The following is an 18,406-nucleotide window of genomic DNA, read 5'->3' as shown; positions in this document are numbered from 1 at the left end:
TTAACCAAGCATGGTAGTGAATCAGTTTGTTTTTTGAAGTGGCTTTATTGATCTGGGTTGTAAAATGTTAAGCTCCCCTTTTAAAGTGACTTCTGCTTCTAGTCAACAAGTTAGAAGGATTAGAAGATAACAAACAGAAAAATAAAAATGAAAAGACCCTTTAGATATAAGGATATTGCTGACTGATTATGAAATGATCAAGAAACACATGACTGTGCTCAGGAGAGTGTACTTTGTTGCTATTGTGCATGGAAAGAGCGATATATAAAAAAAAATTTAATGCCACCTGATGGACAGAATGATGCACCTTCAACACCCATTGCTGAATCCATCATAACAAATGATGAAAGCAAAAATATAAATCCAGTGTCATATGTCTGCCCATTTTCATGAGTCTAATAAACGTTACTCAATTTCCAAGTTTTGCAATATTTTATCCAAGCCCTGGTCAGTTATAAATAACAACTATACAGACATCTGGGAGAAAATACCAATTTCTGTGCAATCAGGAAAAAAACCATCAGTTCACTATCACTCTCTGCTTCCTATCCCTCAACCAATTTCATACACAAATTATTACCATCCCTTTAATATATCATGTGCTTCTTTTCTCTGATTACGTTTTCGAATTACTTTACTTTTCCTCCTACCAAATTTCATTAGGTAAAGGGTTTGGAGTCCTGTGCATTGGAACCTGTTTAGCATATGGTCATAAGGCTTCTGCCTGACCCCAATGAGTACATTAGCTACCTTAAAAAAGAGGCTTACTTAAAATGCCAATGGCTGGGATTTGAGTGAGAACAGGACAACAATTCAGTCTTCACATAACTATTTTAATTGCATTTCCACCTCATTTTCTTCAGATAGGGTGAGTTAAAACCTCCTTTTTGGTACTTACTACTTCATAAGTTGTAATATTTTTCACACGCAGCCTATGATTCTCTGTACAATTCCATTTGCAGAATTGCAGAAGAACGTTTCAGTACCAATCAATTAAAAAAATCAGATGATAATCTGATGCTCATTGGTACACAATTTTGAAGTAAAAATGTACTTGTGCTTCCATATTTTTGAAAATTGTTTCTGTCAGAAATTCCATAGGACCAATGTGGGTTCCAGAAAATTGAAATCCGTTTATAGGCCAGTTGCAGTGTTATATTCAGCTTTTCTCAAAGCCAAGCTTTATTAACACACAAAAACATAATGACATGAACAGATCCAACTGTCAAAATTGCATCATTCCTTTCTGATCACCTGAAAGAATTGTAAGTAAGATTCACTATTATTTATATTTGAAAATAGCTTGAGCAACTGAGATCTGATTTTGCTGAAGTGATATCAAAAGCAGAGAATTAAGTTTTTGATGAATTTTGACTGATTCAAACACTGTGATAATGTTACAGCCTTAATGAATGAAAGGAAATGAGTTCACAATGTATTCTCCAGATGTCAATTTACCCTTTGCCGATTGAGCCAATTTGGGAACATTGTTGCCCAGATTTTCCGGTTTTCACATTGATGGTAATTGGATATTATGTTCATCAGGAGCCCGGGATCTCATCTTTGAAATTGCAGATGTATCCCTCTGTTTCTGACATTGAAGGATTTTGTTCCTTCTTAGCAAGTGATGGGCCTAAGTGAACCACACCCTCTTCAGTAACGTGTAATGAAGGAAAAATGAGAGAAGGGTCCAGACCCGAAACGTCAGCTTTCCTGCTCCTCTGATGCTGCTTGGCCTGCTGTGTTCATCCAGCTTTACACCTTGTTATCTCAGATTCTCCAGCGTCAGCAGTTCCTGCTATCTCCAAAGTGAGAGACTGGTTGTTTTTCCTTTCACTTTAGGTCTGCAGCTCGTCCACTTTTTATAGTCACACATAGACAGGGTGGTTAAAAAGGCATTTGGCATGCTTGCCTTCATTGCTCAGTCCTTTGAGTACAGGAGTTGGGAAGTCATGTTGAGGTTGTACAGGACATTGGTGAGGCCTCTTCTGGAGTACCGTGTCCAATTCTGGTAGCCCCGTTATAGGAAGGATATTATTAAGCTGGAGAGTGTTCAGAAGAGATTTACCAGGATATTGTTGGGTATGGAAGGTTTGAGTTTTGGGGAAAGGCTGATAGGCTGGAACTTTTTTCACTGGAGCATAGGAGGTTGAGAGGCGACCTGATAGAAGTTTATAAAATAATGAGAGGTATAAATAGAGTTGATGGTAGTTGTCTTTTCCCTGGGATGGGGGATTTCAAGACGAGGAGGCACATTTTTAAGGTGAGAGAAGAGAGATTTTAAAAAGACATAAGAGACAATTTTTTTACACAGAGGGTGATTTGCATATGGAATGAACTTCCTGAGAAAGTGGTGAGAGAGTGAGAAAGTACAATTACAACATTTAAAAGACATTCGGATAAGTACATGAATAAGAAAGGTTTGGAGGTAAATGGGTCAGGAGCAGGCAGGTGGGAATTGTTTAGTTTGGGATTATGTTCAGGTGGACTGGTTGGACCAAAAGGTCTGTTTCCATGCTGTATGACTGTATGAAAACAGATAAAACTCATAGCTCCTGGTGTACTGACTACAGGTATTTCTCCTATAATGCGATAGTTGCGTTCTTGTGTGACCTTGCGCTATAGAAAATCACGTTATAGGGAAATTGGTGTAGAAAATCACCATACTTTTACAGCAGAAAGTTCGCGTTATCCAAACAGCATCCACTATTCATCAATCAAGTCACAGCCAATTCGCATTAACAGAACACGCGTTATAGCAGAACTACCTGTACTTGGAAATTTCTTTATTTGAAAACACAAGCTTTCAAAGTCTCACTCCTTCTTCATGTGTCACTGAGAAGGGTAGTATCAGACACAGAATTTATAAGTAAAAGATCAAAGAGTCACACCATCGCTGAGGAACCTAAGATGCTGTTAAATCTTTAATCAGTTAGAAAATTTTAATTGATTACTATGTAACTGTAAATCCCCAAATTCCTTTCAAGTCACTGTCCTGAGAGAACTAAAGGTTTTATCAGTGTAAAGAAGAGATGACACTTTAGGTCAGACAATGCATGTTAGGTGTGAGGCCTTGTTTAGAATCTGTTTGTGTTTTGGTTTGGAGTCAGACTGTTTTTATTAATAAAGTAGAAATCTATAAAACACCACATTGACTGACTGTCTATAAATTGTGCGCATTTTGACAAAATAGAATGTATCTGCAAATACAAGTTCACCCCACAGATCCGTGTATTTGTGTGTGCGTGTGTGTGCATATGTGTGTGTGTGGGAGAGAGAGCCTCACACCTAACATGCATTGTCTGACCTAAAATGTCACCCCTTCTTTACACTGATAAAACCTTTAGTTCTCTCAGGCCCGTGACTTGAAAGGAATTTGGGGATTTACATATACACATTAATCAATTGAAACCTTCTAACTGATTAAATATTTAACAGCATCTTCGGTTTGTTTAACACATCCTCATCAGTGGTGTGACCCTTTGATCTTTTACTTATAAATTCTGTGTCTGATACTACCTCTCTCACTAACACCTGAAGAAGGAGTGAGGCTCTGAAGGCTTGTGTTTTCAAATAAACCTGAGGGAGTATAACTTGGTGACGTGTGATTTCTGACCTTGTCCTATACTGGCACCTCTACGTCATGGAAATTTCGTGGTATGTTTGAACTGCCTACAGGCAATTCCCCTTCTCCCTGGGACCATCTGAAAAAGTTTCTAAACAGAGTTTCACCTTGTGTTAGAGTTACAGATTTCAGACAGTTCTGATTTATCTAACTGAATAGTTACCCAAGAAAGTTTAGATGGAAAAAATATAATGTAAATGTAACTAAACAACTGAACCCAACCTTAACTCCCGAATACCCTCCACCAAATCCCTCCACCAAGCATCTGACTACCTAATTCCCAATCCACCTTCCCAATCTGACCCGTCTAGCCTCCCACCAGTTGCCCTTGACTTCCTCCTGACCTGTTAGCACTAATGCATGACCTCATGATCCTTTATGAATCATCTATCCATTCATTACGAAACCACTTGCCATAGAATATGCCAACCCATCACCTCACCCAACCTGCCTGCCTGCCATGCTATCACTTCATCCATGTGACATCTACCCTCCTGTCACACTAGTCATTTCACCCCGTCTCATTGCGCTCAACCATTCACTGACGTATCTGAAAGCTATTATTTTAAATGTCCCAAAGCTTTACATTGGGTTAGTGAACACAGAAAAATATGGCACCTAGTCCTGGAGAAAGGGGTATGGCTTGTGTTCACTGTAATGATCCAGCACTGTGAAGGGACAGTTTGATTGAAGACTCCTCTGCATTCCTGAAGAAGCAGGATTGGAAGACCTGGACAGAAATGCAGAGTTTTGTCAAGGTACAGAAAGTTAGGAGCTGAGCAACAATGTGATGCTGATGGTCATCTCTCAGAAGATTCCTGGCCAAAGTTTACAAGAAGTAATTGACAGGTATATTTTTTAAAGGATACTTTAAATTTTATAATTTAATGACTGACTGAAAAGATGAAAAGAAAAGAAAAAGTGGTGTGAAGTAAGAACATGAAGTAATTTTGTTTTATCTTCATGGATATGGCATGGGATGTGGGCGTCGCAGGCCAGGCCAGCATTTATTGTCCATCCTTGATTGCTCTAGAAGGCAAGTAAGAGTCAACCACATTGCTGTGGGTCTGGAGTCACATATAGGCCAGATCAGGTAAGGACAGCAGATTTCGTTCCCTAAAGGACATTAGTGAACCAGATATGTTTTTCCCAACAATCAACAATGGATTCATGATCATCATCAGAGTCTTAATTGCAGACATCTATTAGATTCAGTTTGCACCATCTGTTGTGGCACGATTTGAACCTGTGTCCCCAAAACATTACGTGGGTCTCTAGATTAATAGTCTAGTGATAATACCACTAGGCCTCTCCATGATAAATAGGTATAGTTAGATATAGTTTAGGCTGTTTAACTGCAGTGTTAAATATATAAGACCCTTTACTGTGCTAGATTCAGAATCTGGCTTTAAGGTTGCATCTATATCCCTCTATTTCTGACATTGAAGGATTTTGTTCCATCTCAGCTAGTGGTGGGACTGAGTGAATCAGAACCTTCTTCAATAATGACACTTAAAGTGAAATGAAGGGAGAATGAGAGACTGGTTGTTTTTCTTTTACTTATTTAGATCCACAGCTAATCCACTTTTATAGGAAAACAGACAAAACTTGTAACTCCAAACGTGAGCCAGTTAAAGGTACTTAAAATTAAAGTTTAATTATATTAAGGATGCTTTTACATTCTCATACTGCTGTTAAACTGCAGAACTTATCTTGTTCCAGCCATTTAATCATGGGTGTTATAAATTGCTATCAGATTCCTGGACTCTGATTCTTATGCATTGCCGGTCAGAACTATGAATGGGAATAATAGAGTCAGATGAACAACTGATTGAAACTGGCATTACAATGTAAAAATGCTTAAATTACAATCTTGCTGGATAATTCCTGTTCCAAACATATGGAATCATTGGTTTCTTTCAACCTTTCACTCAGCGCATTTCCATTTAATTATATAGCAATACAGTCATCTGGACAAAAATACCTCTGTCTTTTATTTTTTTCTATAAATATCAATTTCCTCCAAATTGGAATTATTAAAAGTAGCTTCCATCACATCTGCAAGTAAAATAAAATCTCCTTTTATTAAACATCATTTTTTTAAAGGGGTGCTATGGGCCAGTGGATACAAAATTGGCTGAGGGACAGAAAGCAAAGGGCGGTGGTGAATGATTGTTTTTCAGATTCGAAGGAAGGATACAGTGGTGTCCCTGAACCTTGATTTTTTAAATTATTCGTTCAGGGGATAAGGATGTCGCTGTCTAGGATCAGCTGATTAAGATCACTGCTGCTTTCCTTTAATTAACTCCACTAGTTTGTACAGAAACTAATGTCAAAGTTTTCAGGTGATAAGGGATAGGAAATGGTCTAGTGGTGTTGTCATTGGATGAGTAATCCAGTGACCTGGGCCATATCCTGGAACCTGGGTTTAAATCCCACCATGAGATAGCAAGAACTGCAGGTGCTGGAGTCTGAGACAACACAGTGTGGAGCTGGAGGAACGCAGCAGGCCAGGCAGCATCAGGGGAGCAGGAAAGTTGATGTTTCAGATCGGGACCATTCTTCAGAAAAATAACCCCACCATGAGAGAATTTGAGTTTAAAACACAAATCAAAAGTCTAATGATGACAATGATTGTACACCTGGTTCACACTTACTCTTTTCCTTTAGGGAAAGAAACTTAGCTGGTCCAGTCTATATTTGACTCCAAAGCCACAGCATTGTGGTTGACTCTATAGTGGCCAAGCAAGCCACTTAATTGTATTAATTGCGACAAAATGTGAAGAAAGAAACAAAACCTAGCATCAATGAGGCTACTGGAAGCAACGGCAAACACAACCCTGTCGTCCTGTAAAGTTGTCATCACTAACACCTAGGGATTTTGTGCCAAAGTTGGGAGAGCTGTTTCATAGACTGGTCACCTTAGACAATACCTTCAAATCTATCATTAAGAAAGACAAGGATGCAAATGTATGGGTATACCCCACCTACCTGCAAGCTCCCCTCCAAGCCACTCACCATCCTGACTTAGAAATATATTGCTGTTCAGAGTTGCTGTGTCAAAGTGCTGAAACTGTTTCCCTTATTGTACTATAGGTCTAACTACACCAAGTGAATTTCAGCACTTTAAGAAGACAGCTCACCATCAGCTTCTCAAGGGCAACTGTACTATAATAAAGTCCAGTCAGTGATGCCTATATCCTTTGAGTGAATAAAAAAGACAAAACATGAAAATTTAGTAAACTCCACGGAAAAAGTAACAGACTCCATAAGAATCTTAGATAGTTTGATGAGGTTGGAGGTAAAATTTTCTGCAGAGAAATATGCAATTGTATATTTTGTTAGAAAGTTGAGCAGAGATGGGATAAACTTAATGGTACAATTTTAAAGGAGATCAGAAATGTAGAGACCTGCAAGTGTCCATACACAAACATTTGAAGGTGACCGGACAGTTGTAAAGATTATGAGAAGGAATTATTGCACGCAGAATCTTTCACTTTATTAATGGAGGCATAGAGTACAAAAACAGGAATGTGTTTTAAACCTTGGTAAAACATTGATCAGGTGCCAGTTATAGTATTGTGTCCAATTCTGGTTAGCACATTTTAAGAAGGAAGTCAAAGACTAAACAAGGGTATGAAAATTGTATCTAGAATAAATGTACTCAGTTTTGTGGGGAGAGTTGAGGACCTGAATTTATTTTTCACAGCCAGGTTCAGGGTAGATTTATTAGAAACATGCAATGTTCTGAAGAGTTTTGATAGAGCAAATAAGGAGGAATTGCTTCCAATTACAAAAGGTTTGATAACCAGAGAACACAGGTTTAAAATGACTGGTGAAAGAGCCAGGAATAGGAGGAGGTTAGGATAGTAGTTTTTAATGGGGAGAGTTGCTTCAATCTGGAATGCATTGCCCATTAAGGTGGTGCAAGCAAATTCAATAATAACTTCCAAAAGGGAATGAAATAAACACTTGAAATCTAACAATTTTGCAGAGCTATAAGAAGGAAAAAAGGGGAATGGAACTAACTGATTGCAAAAAAAACTGGCATGGACACAATGGGCTGAAGAGCCTGTTCCTTTAATATATCATTCTATTATATAGTTGCATTATTATTTTGTCAGTTCATTTACAGCTGAATATAACCAACATCAAAATCATTAAAGTTTGAATGTATTCAAGGAAGTGATCAGAAACCAGAAGTTACATTGAGGATGAATGTGCATCAATATTGGGAGTAATCACCTACCTTTGCTTTATTGATCTTTTTCTAAACACTGATAACAATACACGGCCAAGACACCTTCTGCTACCTCATCTTTATCCTGAATAATACAGCAGCATTCAAGTAAAACAACAGACAGACCTGAACCACAAACAATCTTCAAGCTGGAACTAATTTTAAACATGGGTAAATATCTCTGGGCAAAATGTACTCGCTGCACGATGGAAATAAACTTTAAAGGAAAAAGCAGGAAACCTCTTTGGACCATCAGAGAGCAAAGACTGAACTTTGGTGCCAGAACTTCCAAATGTTTCCTTTCTCCAGAATTTTACTGTGGGCTTGTTTAACTCATTAACTTTATTGTTGTAAAAGGAAAAGTTAAACTGAATAGCACCCTGGAGCAACTCAGTGAAAAACAGGAGTGAATGCTTTGAAGTACTTTTATTGGCTTCTAGTAGACTAGTGTTGTGTTTTCAATTATTCTAAACGGTCTGTGCAGGAAGGCTAAGCATTAAGTTATGCAATACAGTACTGTGAATAGTTCTGCCGATAGATCCAAAGAACATTCATTGAGTTGTTGGCGTTTAAACGAATAAGTTGTCAACTGCACATTGCCAATGCCTTTGATAATTGTTTAGCTTATTTATCATCATAATCCTGAACAATCTCATAGGTGCAAAGCACTTTTTAAACTCTTCCAAACATTGCCATAATGAAGCTGACATCTAATTTAACACGTGGCAGAATCCTATAGACCCTTACCTTCAAACACTCATCAATTAACTTGGTGTTGTAAGGTGTGATTGCTGGTATGTATTGTTGATGACTTTGATAAAATACAGCTTTTGAAAAAGTTTGTATCTATTACACACTTTAAAAGTACCTTGGAACAGATCAGTGTTGATGAATATTGTTCTACGTGGGTGTTCGGTATAATGGTGTTAACTACAAACTGCAGGAACAAATAGCAAGGCTACTTTATTATGTGGCATGGATATAACCTACAGGCTGTTATTCCAGTCCTGGACTAATGACACTCCAGAGAATGGTGCTGTTTCAAACTCTGTGAAATTAACACAGCACTTAATACCAATGTACTGTCGCTATACTGTGAGTTATTGCCACTAGACAATTAAACCAACAAACTAATTCAATACTGAAAATAACTGTTTACAAGCCTAGAAAGATACCACATTGGTTTTGGAGAAAATCAAAATGAAAATACTGTAAATTGTAGCATCACATCTTCTAATCATTTCAACTTGGTAGACATTTTCCTGAGGATTATCCAGCTTTGTTGTCTCATCAAGTTTCAATTCTTAAATAATAAACATACCAACAAACTGCAGCCCCAGCCTTTAAAAAAGACTTATGTCCAGTTTTTGAACACTTTGCTAACATTGTTCTTAGTGATAAAATAGTAACGCAATTGACAAATGGCTGTAATTATTATAGATACATGGGACCAAGTTGAGCTTTCATGAAATCTTTGACATTGTAAAATGTGATTTACTGTAATTTTTCAGCATTTCTGCGGAGCAGTAATTAAACGTTCACAGAAGCATAAAGACACATTTTGTGGATCTAAATCTATTTGAATAGAATTCTAAATTTTGGTGGCCTATTCATCATTGTTCCGTCCCCATTGGTTATGATTTTGCTAAACCTATTAAAGCATACTTGTTTTATCTACATTTTATTTTGAGTGCCAACGTAGCATGAAATTAGACTGAAATAAAAACCTAAATTCGACTAATCAGGAGGCTCAGTGATGATGAGTTTTTGTTGGCAGTGAGTGCGAGAATGAACCAAAGAAGAAAGTGAAGGTAAAGTCATCATACTGAATTTATTCAAGGCTGAGTTAGAGAGATTTTTGATAGACAAACGGAATCAAGTGTATTAGCAAGCACACAAGAAACTGGAGTTGAAGACAAAACCAGATCAGCCATGATCTTACCGACTGACAGAGCAAGCTTGAAGGACTAAATGACTTTCTCCTGTTCCTTCTCCATATGTTTCAACTGTAATATTGATTTTTACCAGCAAATATAGATACCAAATCCAAAATGCTGATCATTGCTATTGATGCCAATAAACGAACATATGAATTAGAAGCTGGCATCGGCCACTCAGCCCTTCATGCCTGCTCTACAACTCGATAAGATCACGGCTAATCTGATCACTCAACATTGCCGCCAAACCCTGATAATCTTCCAGCCGCCTTGCTTTTTAAGAATCTATCCACCTCTGCCTCACAAATATTCCAAGGCCAGAATCTTCTTGGGGTTGGAGTGATGGGGACCATGGCAAGATGTGTGGCAGATTGGGCAGCGAGAGTGTCAAGAAACTTTCCAAAGTCAAGATCATCTTGCTCTTTTTTTTATGATTTTCACGAGTGGCATGGTGAGATTCTCGCTAAGCATCATTAACTCCCAAATTGACGCTAATTATCGTTTGTTAAATGCCTTGGCAACAGACTAACTCCTCACCTCACTATTTCTATCTGAGTAACATTTCAGGCTGCAGTCCATGGGCAGTGACTGCCCGCACCACACCCAGCCTGTCCCTGCAAGTTTGTATTGGATATGTACCAGACTCAGTGCACCCTCACAGTATATGACAGACCTACTTAATGTACATCCGCACTTTTTATTGGAATATTGTTGTCAGGACACTGTATGTGCAAGGACAGGCACCCAACTAATAGATTCGAGCAGGGTGCATTTCATTGCTCCTTGCTTGCTCCCTTAGTGCTGTCTATTGTGGGAAGCAGCTTGTTGGGGAAGCAATTGTTGGGACAGGAGACAGCAGCAGGGATGCAGAAAAAACAATAATTGTGAAAGAGGAAAACTCAACATATAATTGAGTTTTTGTTGGTGTCAATAATCGTGTAATTTATATCTATATATAGACTTGAAATCTCTAATAGTCACTCTATAATGTTATCTTGGAGTTATGCAGAGGCACCACTGCTGCCTCATAATGCCAGAGACCTGGATTTGATTCCACCCTCAGGTGTTTGTCTGTGTAGAGTTTGCATGGTCTCCCCATGACTGTGTGGGTTTCCTCCAGGTGCTGTGGTTTCCGTCCAAAGTCCAAAGATGTGCAGGTTAGGTGGTTTGATCATGCTAAATTACCCATAGTGTCCACGGATGTGGAGGCTAGGTGGGTTAGCCATGGGAAATGTGGGGCTATAGGGATAGGGTAGGAGGTGTGATTGGGTGGGAAGCTGTTCGGAGGGTCAGTATGGACTTGATGAGCAGTACACTGGAGGACCTGGATTACTGCAAGAGAGGGTTTATCAATGGTCACAATTGCCCTGGCCTTAATGGGGGAGCGTGGGGCGGAAGGTGCAGTGATGGTGGAGACTAAGCTGTGGGGTTAGGGCTAAAGGAATAACATTGGGAGATGAAGTCATAATTCAAAGAGGTGTGGGTGAACATGTGGAGCTCAGTACTGATGGGTTCAACAGGGAATGCAGGGAAGAAAGGCCCAAGGATGTTCAGAGGGGCCCTTTGATTACCAGGCAGAGCCTGTGACTCACTACGCCAATCATCACCTCTGTTGTCTTCCAGCCTCATGTGAATCGTAAGTTTTCAACGGAAATAGCCCCACCAAGGCTATTACTGTTGCAATTTGTGCCAGATCATATCATTCATCTTGATTACCCATAACGAAATTGGTGCTGCAGGCTGGGTTGAAGGCTTTGCCCCCTGATGCAGACGATGATAGACTGTACCCACATTGCATTCAGCATGCTATATCATAACACTGCTGACTTAATAAACAATAAAAATTCTAATCATCAATATATGTCATCTTTGCTCATAGGTACCACAACATGGATATCTGTGCTGGATGCCCCAAGAGCTGCCATGATGCTTAAATCCTTGAGAACTCTCATGTTTCTCCTTTGTTTCAAGGGCTGAATGCTTTACAAGGATGGTTACTGGGAGGCAAGGGCTACCTTCTATAACCTTGGCTGATGCCTCTATTCAACCCCACATAAATGCGGTGCTGCCCATTCTTCGACCAGAGCTATCCATTTGAACGGCTCTGTGGCTCAGCGGTTAGTACTGCTGCCTCATAGTGCCAGAGACCTGGATTTGATTCCACCCTCAGGTGTTTGTCTGTGTAGAGTTTGCATGGTCTCTCCATGACTGTGTGGGTTTCCTCCAGGTGCTGTGGTTTCCGTCCAAAATCCAAAGATGTGCAGGTTAGGTGGTTTGATCGTGCTAAATTACCCATAGTGTCCACGGATGTGGAGGCCAGGTGGGTTAGCCGTGGGAAATGTGGGGCTATAGGGATAGGGTAGGAGGTGTGTCTGGGTGGGAAGCTGTTCGGGGGGTCAGTATGGACTTGATGAGCTGAAAGACCTGCTTTCACACTGTAGGGATTTTATGATTTGAAATTACAATATGAAATAAAGTCTAAAAGATGTATACATTTCATTGCAATCTGAAAATAAAAAATATCCTGAATAAAGGGCTAAAGTTCAATAATTGCTGAAAATAGGTTTCTAAAAATAAAAAGAAATGTAAAGTGAACTTCAAACGGTATGTCACTATGGAATATGGTGAAACAAGAGTGAATGAAAAGGTATACATTTACAATGATTATGCATCTTGATGGAGATGAAATTGAGCTCAACACCATATTAAACAGTGTTTGTTCACTATGCATTTGTGCAGGTCTCAGCTTGCCTGAAGTTTAAATTGTATACTTATACTTTGATATATTTTTCCATTGTTGATTTTGATGCCCCTCACTGCTCAGCACAGCTTTCCTGCAGAATAATAGCTTTTCAGTAAGAACAAAGTATATAATTAGTCAGTAATGAAAGAGAAGGACTGCACCTATTAAAATTTTACCATGTTAATGATTTATCACATAGCAAAAGATCACCCGTGTGCTCACCACATTCACATAATTGGGCCTTTGTTTTTGTTGGTGTCAATAATCGTGTAATTTATATCTATATATAGACTTGAAATCTCTAATAGTCACTCTATAATGTTATCTTGGAGTTATGCAGAGGCACCATAAACCACATGAAACACTCAAGACATGCAGAGGATGCATAACTTAGAAATACTATCCACAAGAATATTCCAGACTTATACAATTTTTCAGCCATTAGTTACGGCTACAGTATTAGATATCACATCTATTCAAAAATGTTTCTCAGCAAGAGTGTTTTTTTAAGCTTCTCTATATCGAATTAAAGTTTTTTTAAGTGAATACAGTTTGATCAGAGAATGACACCCTTTGCAATCATTGACAGATAGTTTCCTTCATTAGCTGATAAAGGTTTGAACTGAATAAACATCAGGTTATTTTTACCAGTTTGTTCAATTTACTATATAGTACAGAATTGAAGGATATTGAAATTTACTAGTTATTCCATTTTGAATAAAAAGTGACACCTATTATGTGACTGTCCCATGCAATAAATCAACAAAATGCTTCAGGCATCACTTCATGAAGATGTTTTATTTTTCTTTATTGGTATTTTTAGTAGGAGCTGTTACTAACCACTGATAGCACTGACTCAAAATAGTGGCTGTGTAGCAGTACTAAGTGAGTTTTGTCACTCTTTCTCATTTAAAAATTTTGTTTAGATTTCGGGAAGACATCAGTCTTGAAATTCAATGCACTTTACGAAGTAGCTGAGCTATAATTGATTCACTTCAGAATTTATTTAAAATGGCGTGTTAAATTAATTGTCGTACCTTTATGATTTATGGGAGAAATATCTCCAATCATTTAGATAATCAATCAATGCTCGGTGTGCAGTGCTTCTCCTTACTTTCAACACAAGCATGTAGTCTGAGGTTGAACCTGTCATAAACTTATGCACATTTTACAACCAGGTCAAGAGAGGGAGTCAGCACTTGTCTTTTTAACCCACTGTCAACTAGTTAAAGCAAATATTATTAGTTTGGTTTTAGAATGCAGCTATCACACTTCAAATGAAAAACACAGTTCACTAGAAAATGATAGAGTCATGTACCAAGAGTTCTCTGAGTGAAAGAATGAGGTGTTTTATGACCTACTAACTCCCAAAAACTAATAATAACACATTGTGCAAACACACAAACGCAAGTTTAAAATGGACAGGTTTGGCACAGTCAGAAAAATTTAGGCTGCACTGTTTTAAAAAAAAAATGTCCTTAGAGTCCTTGAGGTGTTGAATCTTATCCTGAGATACAGCAACTCAGTGGTTAACTTATACTTTCAGTAACTGTAGAATCTGCAGATATACTTGTGTTCTTGATGATTAATTGTTTTCCCAACTTATTTTTCAGGTTCTGTATTCTAAGGTGATGAGAATAACAGGCAGAATGAGGGAGTTGCTATCACAAATTAATTGTTTTTTTTTCTCTCCGCTGCAGTGTTCTAAAGCAGCTTTTGAAATGTAGTTCATTATATATTCTAGAATCTTGCTCCATCATCTTTCAAAGGCTAGGAAACTGGCCAGTGAGTTTTTCAACTCCCAGTAACTGAAATTACCATTCAAGTGTGAGTTAAGCAGGAGATGTGAATTTATTGTCATTGGCCCAGTTGCCCAGTTTCAATGTCTTTACATAAAATAGTAATCTCAAAGCAGATGGTTTTTTTATTACACATGGGACTCAAACTCAGACAAGTTTTATATGATCAGGTGACTACTGCAGCCTTTTTAAATCCAGTGCTGTCATTTCTTCTTTTTCAAATTTTATTTTAGTTCATGAAAGGTCTCAGGTAGAACAATCAGATGGCAGAAGTTAAAATTCAATAGCAACAAAAACTAGAAATTGCTGGAAAAGCTCAGCAGGTCTGGCAGCACCTGTGGAGAGAAATCAGAGTTAACATTTCGGGTCGAATGACCCTTCCTCAGACACATTAATTCTGATTTCTCTCCACAGATGCTGCCAGACCTGCTGAGCTTTTCCAACAATTTCTGTTTTTGTTTCTGATTTACAGTATCCACAGTTCTTTCCGTTTTAAAATTCAATAGTCTATGTTTACCGCTATTGTAACACCATGTAAATTTAAAATTATAGCATTCTCTAACCTGCTTTCTAAAATTTGATTGAACTGGCTGGAACCCATAGGAAATTAAGTCACTCATCAGTTGCACTGACAGAAATGATGGACCGTTGCATGTAGTTGAAAATAATTGAGTATTATATCATTTTCATAGCAAATCTTGACCTCTATTTACATACAACACACGAAATCTGTCCACTTTTTATACTGAATGTTGTTTAATATGAATTCAGATCAGATTTCTGCAAGTTAGAGACCAAGCAATAGATTTAAAGCATCATGACAAGTTATGTTGAAACTAGTATTATGCATTTTCCATTTGAGCAATCATTTTCTCACGACTGGCCTGATCTCACAACTTTTCCTTTTTCTCAACAGCACTGGAAAATGCCATTGTAAAGGAGGGGTGACTGGCCTGAAATGTAACCAGTGTCAAACCTTACATTACAAGTTCAGCGAAGCTGGATGCAGACCCTGTCAATGTAGCAATCTCTCAAAAACATGTGACGACATAACTGGTAAGCATTCCGGAATTCTCCATTGTTAATGGCATCTTGATGGCTAGCTATGATGAGATTGACTGTTCCCAGAAAACACTACCTGTTATCCAAGGATAACATTATTGTTCCTAACCATTTTATAAATGCTGTTTGCCAGCTCATTCATTGTTATGACATTATTGGTATAAAAGAAAACTTACATGATTGTATAGATGCTGGCCTTCCTCCCCTTATAATACTGTCAGAGACCATGCAAAGGAATCAAATACACTGACTGCCTCAATATGGAAATCTATTTGGAAGCACCAATTGACCAGAAATTCTTTGAACAGATACAAGGGTAAGGAATGAGACACTCCATGGCATCATTGAAGCACAGAATTTCGCAAGTGAAAACATAAAATAAATAAAACAACACCATTTACAATTTTGAAATGTCATTTGGAAGAACAGAACTTCGGTATTGTCAAAATAAAGACCTATTTTGACAAAGCTTTTGTCTTGCACTCATCAGGACAATTTGCAAGAATACCAGTTCAAGGAGAAAACCGACATTTATACTGTATAAGAGGAGAGTACAGATTGATTGCCAAGTGAACTCCAATTGATAGAAGTGTTGCCGTAGAGAATGCTACCAAAAATTCTGATTGACAGTTAGTTACAGGCTTTGCTTAAATTATAAACCAGGCAGGTTGACTCTGGTCAAGACATTGCCGTGAAAACTGAATCAGTGAATGGCTATCACCTATAATGTTGAGTTAAAACAGTTGCCGAGCATGTACATGTTCATTCTGTCTGTAAAGACAGTTATTCGCACAGGCATCTGTACTACAGCACTATATCATGGCAATCTAAACCCACCACCATTTTATGAATCAGCATTTTTTTAACTTATGATCTCAGCAACTTGTGCAGTTGAGTTCAGTTTCGATGACAGTATTTACATCCAAATAGACGGATGCTGCCATCAGATGCCCACCAGACCCAACTCTTGCAAATGTCTTTATTGGATTCCATAAAAAATGTGTCTTTGACAGAAAGACATCTAACCCCCTATCTCTCGTATATTTCTAATATGTAAATATGTATGGGAAAGGCAGTGTCCTCGTGATAATAGACTAATAATCCAGAATCCCGGGCTAATATTCTGGTCTCATGGGTTTGAATTCTACTATGGCAGATGTTGCAATTTGAATTCAATAAAAAAAAAATCTGGAATTAAGAACTAACCATATAGTTGACTAGGGTCTTTTCGGGAAGGAAATCTGTCTTACTTACCTGTCTTGCTGTCAGATGACTCCTGACCCATAACAGTGTGCTTCACTTGTAGTTGTCTAGTGAAATGGCCCTAGGATGTCACTCACATCATGGGCAATTAGGGATGGTCAATAAATACTGACTCATCTACTGATGCCTACATCCTATGAATGAAATTTAAAAATATATATTTTGGCTATATTTGAATCCACTGCTATATGTAAGAATTTCCTTGCTTCTCATAATGGGCTTCATTCTGTGCTCAGATTCACCTTTGAAACAGAGCAGTCAAATGAGCTCCCTTTCCCTGATGCTTCAGTTCAGAAATTAGCTGGGAGTTCTCCACATCAGCCCACTGCAAATCTGTCTTCACTTGTCAATATTTATGTCAGGATTCCTACAGTTCCATGCGATAAAGTTGGCCTTATCGGCAACCTCATTGATAGAGCCTAAGACATTTGTTCACCCTGCAAATGTGATTTGAAATAGGGCATAACAATGCCATTCTGTGGGCAGAATGATCAGATCAATTCCTCCTATATATCATGTAAAGTCATGATTGGCCCTAAGGCTGTCATTCTTCATCTTGAAAAATGCCCAGTCTCCCTAAAATGATTAAGATATCTCAAAGAGTTGACCAACAATTGAATCTAGCTATTTTATGTTGCTTCAAGCAGCCATCAAGCCAAAAAGACATTCTGCCTATCACCAAAACGGGTAATGCAGTATATGAATTTCAGTGCTGTTTTGATTTTGGTATCTAGGCTGTACATTCTAAAGATTAGAAGGTGGTATCAAACAGCCTATTCCTTCTGCTATTAGCAACAAGCTAGGTACTGACTGTATCCAACCAGTCTGCGTTTGCAAATCTTGCAACGCAGTGTCCAACATAAGATATGTTTCTGCAATTGGACAACATTTGCTGCATAATCCCGAAAGTGCGAGGAGTTATGCTGAACTAATTTAGGATTGTCAGTTGGGCTCACAGTCTGGTGCTCTTCTATGTACTGGACACTGTGCATATTAATGTATAGGGCCCTATTCTGTGCAGACAGAATGAACATGTACATGGACTGCACATGTTTCAGCTCAACATAATCGGTGACAGCTATTTGCTGATTCATTTCTCAGGGCAATGCCCTGACCAATCAGAGTCAAACAGCCTGGTTTAACATTTAAACAAAGCTTGAATGTTAATTGTTAATTGGCATTAATTGGTATATTGTCTATGGCAATGCCTGTACAAAACAGAATTGACTTGTCAACCAATTAGTACTCCTCTCATGCAGAAAAAAATATGGTTTTGCCTTGAGTTGGAACTTTTGCAAAATATCCTAGTAAGTGCAAAACAAAAAGCTTCAACTAAATATGTTTTTCTTTCAGTAATCCTTAAGTTCTTCACCACCAAATGACAAAGTGTAATCTCATGGCCTGGTTTATTCCCCACTCTTCACGCAACCTCCCAGCCAAGGATTAATCCTGGTTTAATACACAGTGTGGGAGGTCATGGCAGGGGCAGTACCAGGCACATCCAGAAAATGTTGACCTGGTGAAGCCAAAACATGGGACTACTAGCGTGCTAATCAACATCACCAGATGCAATTGACAATTAATTCCAAAACCAACAGATCAGATCTAAGCTCCACAGTCCTGATATGTTGTGTCATGAATGATGGTGGACAATTAATCAATTCACTAGAGGAAGAGGAAGCTCCACAAATATACTCATCCTTAATGATGGGTGAGCCCAGCTCATCAGTACAAGAG

General features: G+C 38.4%; 1 protein-coding gene across 1 annotated transcript in view; it reads left to right on the top strand.

Moving 5' to 3' along the window:
• Positions 1-18,406, top strand: part of LOC109932262 (multiple epidermal growth factor-like domains protein 9) — a 285,543-nt gene that overhangs the window by 151,291 nt on the left and 115,846 nt on the right. The window contains exon 3 of the mRNA XM_048613789.1: positions 15,261-15,400. Within this exon, the coding sequence (XP_048469746.1) occupies positions 15,261-15,400 (140 nt within the window). The remainder of the gene's footprint in view (positions 1-15,260; positions 15,401-18,406) is intronic.

Source organism: Rhincodon typus, chromosome 28, assembly GCF_021869965.1.
Source record: "Rhincodon typus isolate 14 chromosome 28, sRhiTyp1.1, whole genome shotgun sequence".
NCBI classification, from domain to species: domain Eukaryota; kingdom Metazoa; phylum Chordata; class Chondrichthyes; order Orectolobiformes; family Rhincodontidae; genus Rhincodon; species Rhincodon typus.
Note: the sequence above shows the minus strand (reverse complement) of the source record. Positions and strands in the feature narration are given on the sequence as shown.